This window comes from Symsagittifera roscoffensis, chromosome 2, assembly GCF_963678635.1.
Source record: "Symsagittifera roscoffensis chromosome 2, txSymRosc1.1, whole genome shotgun sequence".
Lineage (NCBI taxonomy): Eukaryota > Metazoa > Xenacoelomorpha > Acoela > Convolutidae > Symsagittifera > Symsagittifera roscoffensis.
In genome coordinates, this window is record NC_087063.1 from 19218097 (window position 1) to 19230823 (window position 12727).

General features: G+C 36.8%; 1 protein-coding gene across 4 annotated transcripts in view; it reads left to right on the top strand.

Annotated features, from left to right (window-relative positions):
• The window catches only part of LOC134840556 (nuclear receptor subfamily 1 group D member 2-like), a 31414-nt gene extending 20426 nt beyond the window's left edge, over positions 1-10988 (top strand). For all 4 annotated transcript variants that reach the window (XM_063856457.1, XM_063856456.1, XM_063856458.1 and 1 more), the window contains exons 3-8: positions 3668-3808; positions 4700-5146; positions 5538-6040; positions 6534-6746; positions 8622-8832; positions 9560-10988. In XM_063856457.1, the coding sequence (XP_063712527.1) occupies positions 3668-3808; positions 4700-5146; positions 5538-6040; positions 6534-6746; positions 8622-8832; positions 9560-9795 (1751 nt within the window). In that variant the 3' untranslated portion in view covers positions 9796-10988. The remainder of the gene's footprint in view (positions 1-3667; positions 3809-4699; positions 5147-5537; positions 6041-6533; positions 6747-8621; positions 8833-9559) is intronic.
• Positions 10989-12727: the final 1739 nt, after the last annotated feature.

Here is a 12727-nt window from a genome sequence, read left to right on the forward strand (position 1 = left end):
TTTTATGTTTAATAAGCTTCGAAGTGAAAATACTATTGCTTGGGTTACTATTGTGTATTCAAATAATTGAAATGTTACTATTGTTGAAAATATATGTTACATGTTTAACCACAGCTTTCGGAGGTGCTGGCAAATTTTATCAGCAAATGCCAGGAAAAAATGCAATTGTAATTCGAGTTTATTTTCGATAATTTTAAAAAATCAATTTATCTATCCTATAGGCTTTCCCCTGAGAAAACGCGATGAGCAGATTTTACCAAAATACCAAATAAAAAAAACATGGGTTGATAAAAAAAACGAGAGTGCAACGTGAACGAACAGGCGCCCGATATCACCGAATAGTGTTCTCTTATTGCCTTACCCATCACTCCATCTTTTGTGTTTCTATAACAGTCGTAGAATATCTTTACCCTCTCTTTCTCCCTGACATACGACACCAAGCGGGTGCATTTGTTTCCTTTGACCGCGTGATCGAAAAAAAAGTGCGATGAATTTTAAAACAGGGCAAATGAAATTGAAATCTTCTATCGTCAACCGCTAAGCCTGGTTTCATTTCCTGTTTCCCGCCACCACTACGCCTACGACTGAGTGCAAATCAGTACGCTGTATTCCCCTTTATTCCCCCCGCTAAAGGGTTTGATCTGTTTTGAACCAAACACGACCACGAGCGGGTGTATAATTTAGCCGCATTTGGAGTAGTTGTACTAAAAGACAAAAAAATGTATTTAAAGTTCAATCTCACCTCAGTCTTACCAACGCACGGAATTGAATCGGAGAGGAAATCAAAATAGAAAAAAAAACATTTCACTGACTTGATTTTCAGAATTGAATTCATACGGCCTAAAACAGAAAAATAAGGAAAAGCTGCATTCACATGCACATCTATTATTGGGATAAACGGCTGAAAATAAATTTTCAGTTACCGTTTGAACTTGCAGAGGAAATGAGGTACATTTATGTCAACTATGCTTTTTTGAGACCAATTTCGTGTATAAAAATAGAAAACGTTGCCATATTTCACACCAAGATTTCAAATCTCTATGCCTGACTATTTCTACGGAAGTTACAGACGTTTTAAAACTTCGATTTCTCAAATTTGATTGATTGATTGATTGATGCGCATTTCATTACAACTTTTAATTATCGGAACACAACACGGGTGGTGTCCCCCTCATGGATGGAAGGACCGAATGATGGGTTTTTTTAAATTATTTTCAGCCGATCTGAATTGAGTATTTAAAAATCTCAAAGAAATTGCGAAAATCTCAAAGAAAGCGAATAAATCCAAGCCTTGGAAACTAATATAGACCGATTAGAAAATAAACAGATACACGAATTTAAAAATATCGCAAAATCGAAGGCGGTTGTTGGGAAAAACCTAAGACCGATTTAGAAAAAGTGAAACAAACAATTTTTTTTGTATATCTGCATCACAACTTTTCTGTGCTTCTAAAGCTCATATGCTGTTAAAAATGACTTCGATTTTCTGCAAAAATCAGTTAAAGAATAGGAACGTCTAACGTTTCGAACATCTAGAAACTAAATTTGGGGCGTTACGGCAGTCTGTCGATGTACAACAGTGTCAAAAAATTTTCCTAAGTCGAAAATGAAAAATTTTGCTCAGCAATGCCGAAAAACGAAAAAATACTTTCGAAACCTTGATTTCTGAATGATAACAGGTCAAGCACAAATTTTTTCAATTTCTCCCTATTTTTTTTGCTTTTCCTCACCAAAAAACGTAATAGGACTTTTTAATTGTCAAGCTACTTGAAAATTTATTTGAAAAGAACTCCAAAATTATCACCGATTGGTTTCGTTAGAACAAATTAAGGTTTCAAAATGTTTTGCGCATTTCTAAAAACTGGTTTGACAGACATTACTCATTAAAATTAAGTGGAAATTGTTTTATCTGCAAGCTTCAGTTATCACCACGAAAAGTTGTTATTTTCCCATGGCGAGAAACAAAAATCTAGAAGCTGTATCAAAGTTTTTTGATAATAGAGACATAACATCATAAACTAAAAAAAAATTAAAAACAAATCTAGGGGGTCCAGCGCTTATTTTGCCCGTAAGAAAAAATCCTGAACAAAACTGGTTGGTAACCAAACATTATGGATAATTTTTTCATTACTTCATTGGTAATTGATTACATTCTTAACCGGGGGCTCGATAAAATTCTTGTCTCTTTGCTTGAAAAAATTGGATAGCGTTCTGAGTCATTCGCAAAATCTTGTAAAATTCTGACAAAATTATCGCGCAAAAGCTTGTGTTGTTTTCTCTGATATAAAAATCTGTTTGTATCAGGGCGGAGTGTTATCTACTGAAAAATCCTCCTTTAAATAGAATTTTTTTTATTGTTGCCTAATCAAGGCAGCGTTTTTTCTTAAACATGAATTCTATTTGTTTAATCTACCAATTTATTTAATTTAGAGGCCTCTTTTTTTTGAGAATTCTGATTTTCTCGCATTTCGATCAATCAAAAATTTTTCTTTTTTGTAACCACCTAAAAATCTTTTCCTATTTCTTGTGGGGGGTCGGGCGGATTTAAGGAGCTGCGGGGGGGGGGGGGGGGGGCGGACGCCCCCTCTCGAATTCGACCCAAAGGGTCCTCCCTTTGTACTATTTTGAGATGTCCATTTTTGGCTGACTGACCCTAAAATTTTCTAAAAAGTGCGTAAAAACGCCCTTTTTGGCCTGTTTTTTTCAAAATTTTGCCTGCGGCGCAGAAATTTTGGCAAAAACAGGGCCTTTGTAGTGCTTTGGGAGAGCTCAGAAAATCAAATTGGTCGACCTAAAAAAAGGTCGACAAAAATTTCGAATTTTTTTTTGAAAATCCGCCCCCCTCGAAAAACAGCTCAAATATGTTTCTATTTTGAACTGATAGTATCAATTATTTCAGTTTGTATAAAAATCTTCCCTTCAAAGTCGCTACCTAAAAAAGAGATTTTTTTCTGCTGAAAAGCACAAATATGTAACACTTTCTTGGAAAGTTGGAACAAAAAATGCAATAATTCATGTTCATGATTCGACCACTCTCGAAGACCGGGAATTGCATGCGGCACTCGTTGTGTTTTATCCGCTTGATTGAAAAACTTCTCTTTTCTTCAAATAGCTCGTAGTAAATCAAGTATGATAGCGAATTGAAGCAGTTCCGGTTGTCTAAGAAGAAGTAGTCTAAGCGTCGAGAGCTGATATTTTTTACGATAATTTTTTTCAAATGTCCCATTAAATTCTCAAGATGATGGCCATTGATGTCCATTTAAAAACAATTTAAATAAATTTAATTTTTCATTTAAATTTCAATTTATTGAAACATAAAATTATGAGCGCACTCATTTTAAATGATAAATTTTTAATTGAAAAAAATTGAAATTGCTCCAACGGGATTCAATCCGACGCCAAAGTACAAAGTTTACTTTTGTCAGTTAATTTCACAGTTTTGCGGAAAAAGCAAATAATTTGAGTTTTTACAAAACTAATTAATTTGTGTAGCCATTATATATTCCCGAAAATATGCTTTAGAATTCTTTCCCACAATTGGCGAAAAAGGCATTTATGGCAGAAAAGTTATTTTTATAGACTGTTTTAGACGTGGTGCGTAATGAACAGTTGTTTTTTTGTTTTTTTTTTTCATTTTTTTTGTTCATTTGTGATCTGCTCTGTGTAGGTTTCTTCCGGAGGAGCATCACGAAGAATGCGGTGTACAAGTGCACGCGGGGTGGCCAGTGTGAGATGGACATGTACATGCGACGAAAATGTCAGGAGTGTCGCCTCAAAAAGTGTCGCGAAGTCGGCATGCTACCCGAGTGTAAGTCATGACGCAAAATGAGAATCCGAATTCAATTGTGTGTTACCGAAAAACTTCAGAGATGTTTAGGCACAAGCAGAGTATTGTCCCGCTTAAAGCGAAAGCGGCCGATCAAGCAGTATAAGCGAAGCGGTAAAATCTATCGCGAATTTTCCACAGCAATAACACAAGCGGTAAAGCGGGCGGTTTGAATTTTCAAATTTCAAGAAGTTAACCGAAAAGGATTGCAGGATTTTTTAAAAACTTAAGCTCAAGGAGTCGATATCTGTATTTGAACATATTTTTTGAGGAAAACTATTTTAACCGCTGAAATGGTCTCAATAAAAAACCCAGGCATATAAAATCGCTGCGCTGTTCATTAATCGTACAAAAGTTTCTTCTCAGCTCTGCTTCATTGTGAAGAAACTTTCCATAGTGAAATTTGCGAAAAAGATCAAGCAAATAAGCGGTACACTTAGCTAAGCGAAAAGCGATTTTTAAAAAAGCGGCGATTGCTAAAAGCGGTTTTAAAAAGCGATGACAATACTCTGGGTACAAGTATGATTGTTCGGTCCGTGAAAAAAGCAAGTCTGAAACATGGGTTCTGTGAAATCAAAAACACAAATAAACAAGCGCTGTCAGATTTATCGAGTGTACCTAAGATCGACAAACCACACTTTGAAAAGACATAATGCCTCAAAAATATTTAAGATAAATATTTTATTCATCTGAATGTCCCAAAGCTTCATTCTAGAATAAAATCTATTCGAATACTCTGAACTTCTTGTACTGCTTCATGTTACTGTTTTGAAAGCGTCAGTCCAGATCGATCGCAAAGTTAACTTGTTAAATGTGTGATACTTTTTTGTATTTTGTCAGCTATTCCAAAATAGAGACGGTTTAATGTTTTAGGCTTGCTAACCCCAGAACAGTGCAGATCGAAGCGTCAACGAAAAATGTTGAAACAGCAGCAGTCGGGAGGTGCTGGATCCTCGGGACTCAACATGTCACCCTTGGGCGGGTCGGGAGGGGTGAACCCCTTGCGGCACTACATGACGTCATCAAATGGAATGGGGACAACACAGCACCACCTGTCACAACAGCAAAACCAGGGGAGCTTCGCGGCGGACCCCAGTCCCTCCCCCAATTCTAGTTCGGGAGGCATGCGCACCCCAGAAAACAACACTTTTAGTCTGTCCCAGTTGGGAGGAGAGATAGGGGGTAACTCCTCTGTTCAAGGTGCAAATCAAGGCGGCTCTTTGGGATCCTCAGTCATCGGCAGGGATTGCAGAGGCGGCGGTGCCAGCGACTCCTCGACTGTCTACAGAGGCGGCGATGGGTCCAACCTAAATCACTCAGGTATGTCCATCTCAGAGAGTTCTAACCACACTGAACAATCTCTAGACTCAAATATACAGCGTTTATTTGCTATTGGAAAGAAAATAGAGCAACCAAGATTCTATAACTCAATTTAGATAGATTGTTTGAGTTGATTGTTTTTATATATAAACTTGAGTTTATATTCATTAGTAGCTGTTAGAATACAGGGATCTATGGCATCCCTCTATGGTAATCCCCATCTCGCAAGAGGTTGCATAATTAGAGAGATCAGACGACTAGTGTGTGTGTGTGTGTGTGTGTGTGTATGTGTGTGTGTGTGTGAGGGTGCGTGAACTGTAGTTAAAGAGACCCTAATACAGCAATTTAAAGTCGAGAAATCAGAAGAATGCAATTCGTTGTTTCATTTCAGGAACTTTTGCTGGCGAAGAACCGAAAAGTGGACAACTCAGCAGCAGCAGCAACAGTAGCACAGGAAACACTTCTAGACTACCTCACTTCTCAGGAAATCTGAACCAGCGCCACAACAACTCGAACAACCCAACACAGCCTCCTAGCCAAACAAACCACTCAGGGCACCAACAGCAGCAAAACAATGTGAACTACGGGGGGCTCAACCCAAGCCCCACCCACCACAATAACAATATCAGCAACAGCAACAACAAACATCCCTCATCCGGATCCGCAGTCGCCGCCGCCGTCGGGGGGACTACTGCTCCCAACTACAGCCCACTCCCCATGGCAGGCGTGTCGGGAGGGGGTATAGGGTGCACAGCCACGGTCGCAGGGGGAGTTAGGGACACTAATACTGCTTTAAATCTGATAGAAGAAGACCAGGCTAATTTGATCAAGCGCATTCTGCACGCAAAGAGGACCTACAGCTTCCCAGCCAGTGAAGACATTTTGAAAGTCACGGTGAGATTGAAATGATCAGTTTTCTTTAAAAAAGCGAAGCGGTGCGTTAGATTACGATATCATCAAAAATGATTATTTAATTGTTCAGAGATTTGCTAAAAATGCATGTGGCCGGCATCTTTCTATTAAAGCAATGTTGATGTCTCTACACGGCATGATAACATCTTCCAAACTAACTCTGCGTTTCAGATGTATGCACTATTCATTGCAATTGGTATGCTTCGACGACTTGCAAAGCAACTGGTTATCTTATGATTTTTTATTTGCCTTTCAATTTCGATAAAGAGCTAAAACATTCTGATTCTTTTTCAAATTTTCCTGAGCTCTGGCACATTGTCTGGACCTCACAGGTATCAAGTAACGATCACATCACGTTAGTCTCGAACCGATGACCTCTAGCTTGAAACTCAAATAGAGTAGGCTCTTAACTACAACAACTGTTCAATGTCAATTGATTGGAAAACAACTTAGGAGTCTAGTATTGTGTGTTTAGCCGTGGCCTGGCCTGCCGGGGGAGGAGGAGGTAGATGAGATGGGGGGCGGGGGAGTAAGTGTGGAGGAGCAGGCGAAGAAGCGTTTCCAGCACATGACAGAGATCACTATTCTGTGTGTACAGGCCATAGTCGAGTTCACCAAGCGCATCCCCGGCTTCCTCTCTCTGGAACGCAAAGACCAGATAATCCTGCTGAAGTCGTCCGCAATTGAGGTAAGTGATATTGAGTCATTGTAGTTGATGTTGTTGTTTTTGTTGTTGTTGTGGTTGTTTTTGTTGTTATTGTGGTTGTTTTTGTTGTTGCTGTTTTTGTTGTTGTTGTTGTAGACACTTAGTCTTTGCTTCTGGATGTTTGGTTTTCTGCTCGAAGTCATCGATATTGCCTATTTTAACTACAGTGCTGATTTGAGTTATCCAGAAAAAACGAATAAAACTTGAAATTTAAAACAAGTGTTTTCCGAATTGGGTTGACTGAAGACAAAAAAAGATGAAGATGAAACTTGCTGAGAATTTCAGCAAAAATAATATCATGCAATTGATTTTGCGAAATTCGGGGCCAATTTTTTACCTCAAAAATGACCATTTTCAGCTTTTTTTAGTCAGTCCAAAATTACGCCAAAACTATTGGTTCGGTTGCTGACAAAAATATATCAAAGTGAGCGTCTTATATAGCCCAACAAAATTAAAGGAGGGTTTAATCGTCTCATTTTTTATAACTCAATTTATTTTCCTTTGATGCTAAAAAAAGTGATTTTTTTCTTAAAAACATATATTAGACGTTTCGAGCAAATTTTTGGAGATAATATCTTTCTTTAATTCTGTTGGGCTACACAAGTGGCTCACCTCCATTTTTTTGTGGAAACTCGGGCTCTAAATTTTACAACTTCAAATTGATCTTCTTATAGAGCCCAAAAAACTTATAGAAGAGTTTTATCTCGGAAAAATTTCAGCAAAACACTTTTAAATTGTTTTCAAATCAAAAATTGTTTTTTTTTTGTACAGTAAAAAGGACACTTTTTGTCTATAAAACAAAAATAAATTAATTTATACGGTTTCTTCGAGATTATATCCTTTTAAAAGTTTGTTGGACTATATAAGAGGCTCACTTAGAAGTAGATTTGTCAGTAATTGACACTGTAGGTTTAGCGTAACTTTTTTTTGACTAAATGCCAAAATTAAATCATTTTTGAGGTAAAAACTTTGAGCCTGAATTTCAATTAAAAAATTATACCGTATCAATTCTGCTAAAATTTTAAGCAAGTTAGGTTTTCATCATTTTTTGTCCAAAGTCAACCCAATTTCAGAAAAACAGTTCAAGTTTTGTGCACTTTGAAATTTAAATCGGCGCTGTATAATTCGAAAAATTTATGCATGCAAAAAAAATCGTTTTATAAGTTCAAATTTGCATAGACTTTGAGTGAAAAATCGCAATTGATCACAATTAATTCAGTTTGCTCAACTTTTTTGCAAATCTCTATAATTGCGAGTCAGATAAAAAATCAATTATAAATGGCAATCCGCCATTTTGTAACAAATTTTGCATATAAAGTTGAGCTTTCAGACAACCTTGACATGTATATTTTATCTGAAAAATAAGTCTTGGTATGCAAAATGTTTCTGAAATAGGCCATTTGCATTATTTTGTTAATTATTAATTTTTTTGCTACTCAGCAACGGCAGCCCTAGTCCAGAACTGACTGTCTTTTCCATACGGCCCTGTTTTTATGATTGGAGAGAAAAAAATTTTTTGGGAGCTCAAAAAATTATATTACATTTAATAGCCTCATGTATTTTGGCGGCGGTCTTTCGTAGGACTTTTTTTCTTCAAAAAATACGAAGAAATAGAATCCTTAAAAAAACTATCAATAAAAAAATTCTATCAAGACTCTCTTAATATGATATCTAAGCTTTCACAATGTAAGGCCAACGGTGTGCGACAGATTAATTTTTTTTTGTTCAAAATGCGGTGTTTGTTGAAATGCGGTGTTTTTCCTGATCTTCGATACAATTCGCTGAAATTTTCAAAATGTTTGTCGAGCTTTGTGCTAGTCAAAACAACGCTGAAACATTGTTTGATGTGTTTTGTAGGTGTTGATGTTGCACAGTGCCCAGTATTACGACTCAGAGGACGAGAAGTTACTAATGGCCACTGGCATCCGACTGTCCCGAGAGGACCTGGCTAACTCGGGACTGCACGAGTTCGTGGAGCCCATGTTCGACTTCGCACGCTCCATGGCAGAGCTCAAGCTGGACGAAGTCGAATTCGCACTCATCATCGCGCTCTGCATTCTCGCATCAGGTACAGCAGCATAGTCTAGACACTATAGTAACACGTACAAAGGTGCGCATGTTTAAAACGGGGGTTTGGAGGTCGAATCCCGTAGTCTCCGCAGTTTTTTTCACAGAGCTTGTTTTTTCAATGCTTAATTTTGTATTTGCTTGAACTGTAAAAGCAGGGTGCCCGATAAGTTGGTTTTAATCCCCCGTTTTAAACATGCGCACTTTTTTACGTGTTACTATAGTGGTCTTTTTTTGGTTTTTTTCTGAAATCGGTTATGGATTTATTGAGAAAAAAAAACATTTTTATTAACGCTTTTTTTATTAACGTTAACAGCTCGAAATTTTTTCTCACTAACTTTGAAGGGTAACGCGCGCCATAAAAATGCGTTTTTCTGTCAAAATTCCCAAAAACATCACTTTTGGCCTGTTTTCTCAAAAATCTGTCTGCGGAGCAGAAATTTTGGTCAAAATAGTGTCTTTGTAGTGTTTTGAGAGAGCTGAGAATTCAATAATCAGAGTTCTTTAGTAAAAATATCAAGTCGGTTTTTTCAAAATCTTGTTAGGCAGCCTGTTTAAAAGCTTCTTTTTGCCGTTTTTTGTTTGTTTGATCTAAGGACAAAATATTTTCTCATCGTTTGAGTCGCAATCAATGAAAATTGTTGCACATTTTTCAATTATGTTAATTTTGAAATTTTTGAAGCTTTCTTTCGAATTTTAATTTTATGTTTTTCTCATGTGTGTCACAGATCGGTATGGACTCACAAGGCGAGACACTATTGAGAAGCTACAAGAACCCTACCTGGAAACCCTGCGCGTCTACTTGAAGCAACGTCGTCCAAAGGAGATGCTCATACTACCAAAGATGCTGATGAAGTTGACAGAACTGCGATCGATAAACAACCAACACTCCGAATATCTATTTGGCCTGAAGCTTCGCGACCAGGACCTGCCCCCGCTGTTGAACGAAATTTGGGATCAATAATAATGATTGTAGATACAGAATATTATCAATGCTGCCCCCTACATGAATTCCAATATCATTACCTCTGCCCTACAGTATTTCACCCTCTGCTGTTTTTTATGCATCTGTTGAAGCGAAAAGACTTCACACGAGGTCAAAAACACTCAAGAGAACTGTGCGCAGAAGTTTATAGAATGTTCTTCAGGCGTGCGGATGCTGCATTAGCGTTGGATCAAGACTTAGTCACACTTGGTAATGGTCATATTCTTGTAGTTGTGCTGCGGTGATAATTCACAGCCAGATGAAAATAAATAGCTTCAACTCGATTACCTCAGCTCTTTTCTTCTTCTCGTTACCTTATACCCTGACGACATTCAACCCCATCTTGTTAGCGTAGAACCAGTTTGCTAGTACTCAGACAAAATCATACAACTCACTCTGAAAACAACAAATATGATAAACAACTAACGTGACTTCTTCATATGACAAAAAACATTGACCGGAAATATTCTGTATTCTTTTTTTTACAACGACTATATGACAATAAAACTCAGTGAACTCTTTTTTCGCACTTTCAGCGAAATTGTCAATTTTTCATTTCCAATTAACTAATTATTTGTCCGTGCTAGTTTGTTTGAACCCCGCGGCCGTCTTTTATTTTTGTTATTTTTCAATTTCGTCCTTGTGCTGTTATATATTTCCTAATTGTTTTCTCTCATATAATGAAGAATATGAACATGAATCCATATTCAGTTTGACATCTGTTTTTATTTGGAAACGAAATCTCTACTTGAAACGGCAACCTGAAATCGGCTATTAATACCAAAAAATAAACAATTAGCACCACACTTAGAGCTGTTCTCTAAATCGAGACTCATAAATTGCCGTTTTTCTTGTCGATCATTTGTTCAGGGTCTACTTCATCCGTGTAATATTTGTAGTATCTCATGCAGTTTGAATCCTGCATCACAATTTGTTCTTTTTTTTGAAGTTTTTCGACAAAGTTTGATCCGCTTTATGTTATTGAAAGCAGAGATGTACTTGCTGCAGAATTTATGTTTTGTTCAATGTTATCCTAAACTGGAGATATCTTTCTACTTGTACCAAGCCAAGTCATTCGAGTTATGAGGTCTTACAAAATTTAGTTTAATGTCATATGTGCGATATTTTTCTGCTTATGATTTTATTTTACTCAATTAACTATTTGGAATAAACGTTTTTCTTCAACACTCACCATTAGAAGACACGAGAATAGCAAGAGATGGACCATTTTGATACAAGGTTATGAGGTGTCACCATTTTTCTGATCGACAAAAAGATTGTAAGGGACCGTTAGAATATTCAAAAATGAGCATATCCCACCATTTTGAAAATCAGTCATGAAAAACTTAGAGGAGGTTGTTAACAATACTGAAATGAAGAAAGAAACCGAAGCGAGGAAGAAGATAAGAATTCATTCGTGTAGAGGTATCATAAGAACGTATCGAAGATGAAGCTGTTGATACCGCAATGATAAATACAGTCAGAATAAATGGCAGAGAGGAAAAAGCTAGGGGGAGTACAATGAACCAAGAACTTTTCTCAGGACCAATTATTTTTTTCAGGCGATGCAAATTCAGATCTCAAAAACGATCTGAAGACTTGAGCTACAAACTGGACTTCATAAAAAAAATTGTTAAATCGACTGATTATGCGCAATGAAACAATATCAGTTTATTACTAATAGGGGATAGCAATTCCAATTTCCTCAATGTAAACTCAAGAAGTGTTTCAACTTTGCACTCATCCAATTTAATGTGAAATAAAAAGCCTTGCCTGCTCATCCAAAAATCTCAAAAAATAACTTACTCATTGATCAAAGTTTAGAAGGTTGCATTTGTAAAACTACGTAATAAGCTACGCAAAAAAAACGCTTAAGCTTCGGCACTGATATTTTTCAAAAGTTTTCAAGACACTTTTTCGAAAAAAAAATCCAAAATAAGGAATTATTTGTTAACATGAGATTATTGCACATAAAGACTAAAATTACTAAAATGTGAGTTTTTAAAGCTACAACTATTGAAATCAACAACCTTTAAACTACTCTTTTGGCTTCCAAAAAGAATTATTACTAATTACCATAGTCTTTTCAATTTTGTCTGTTTTTTGATATTCAGTTACCACTTTTCAGAACCCTGAGCCTTTTCTCAAGATGTCGAAAAATTAACAAAGATGGGAAAAAAGAAAAAAATAAGCAGTGATCTGACATGGGAAGAAAAGTTCGAATAAAAACTTTTTTAAAAAAAGTAGAAGAAACAGGAATAATCATACCAAATGTTTTATACTCTGAAGCGTTTTTAATTTGTTCTCACCTGTATTAAAGTACAAAAAAGTCAAGTGAAAATGTAGTGAATGTAAACTTAGGCAAAGGATAGGTTGAACCGTTAGTCCTAGGACCTGCCTTGCGGAGATTCACTGCAAAAAGTGCACAATTAGTAAAAGAAGTGATGTTCATGAGGGGGAAAGGAATTAGTCGTGGAAGATTGACACGAGAGACGAATTATCGAGATCCCGCGAAACAACTGTGGCGTTGAGAGGCAAGATGTGAAGATGTGGGTCAAGTGACAGTTGAAACTGTGATTATGGATAATCCAATCATCAGTCGACCAGTTTAGTTCAGGAGGAGTTCGCACAACAGAATATTACTGAGAAAAAGACCCCAAAAGCGAAGAAGAACACCCTGGTCTAGATGATGAGACCACCTCATCACCTTGCGGGTAATTTGATTAAATTCATCTTACAGATCAATGAAAAATGGTGGAAGCTGGTTTGACAAAAACAGTGAGAGACTAAAGCTTATAATAGCAAAGTAAGTTAAATCGCTTAAGTATGGAATAAGACAAATGCAAAGATGAAACCGAATGGAGTAATCGAATTGAATAAGCAAACGATACCAAACAGTAACTTTTTAGGT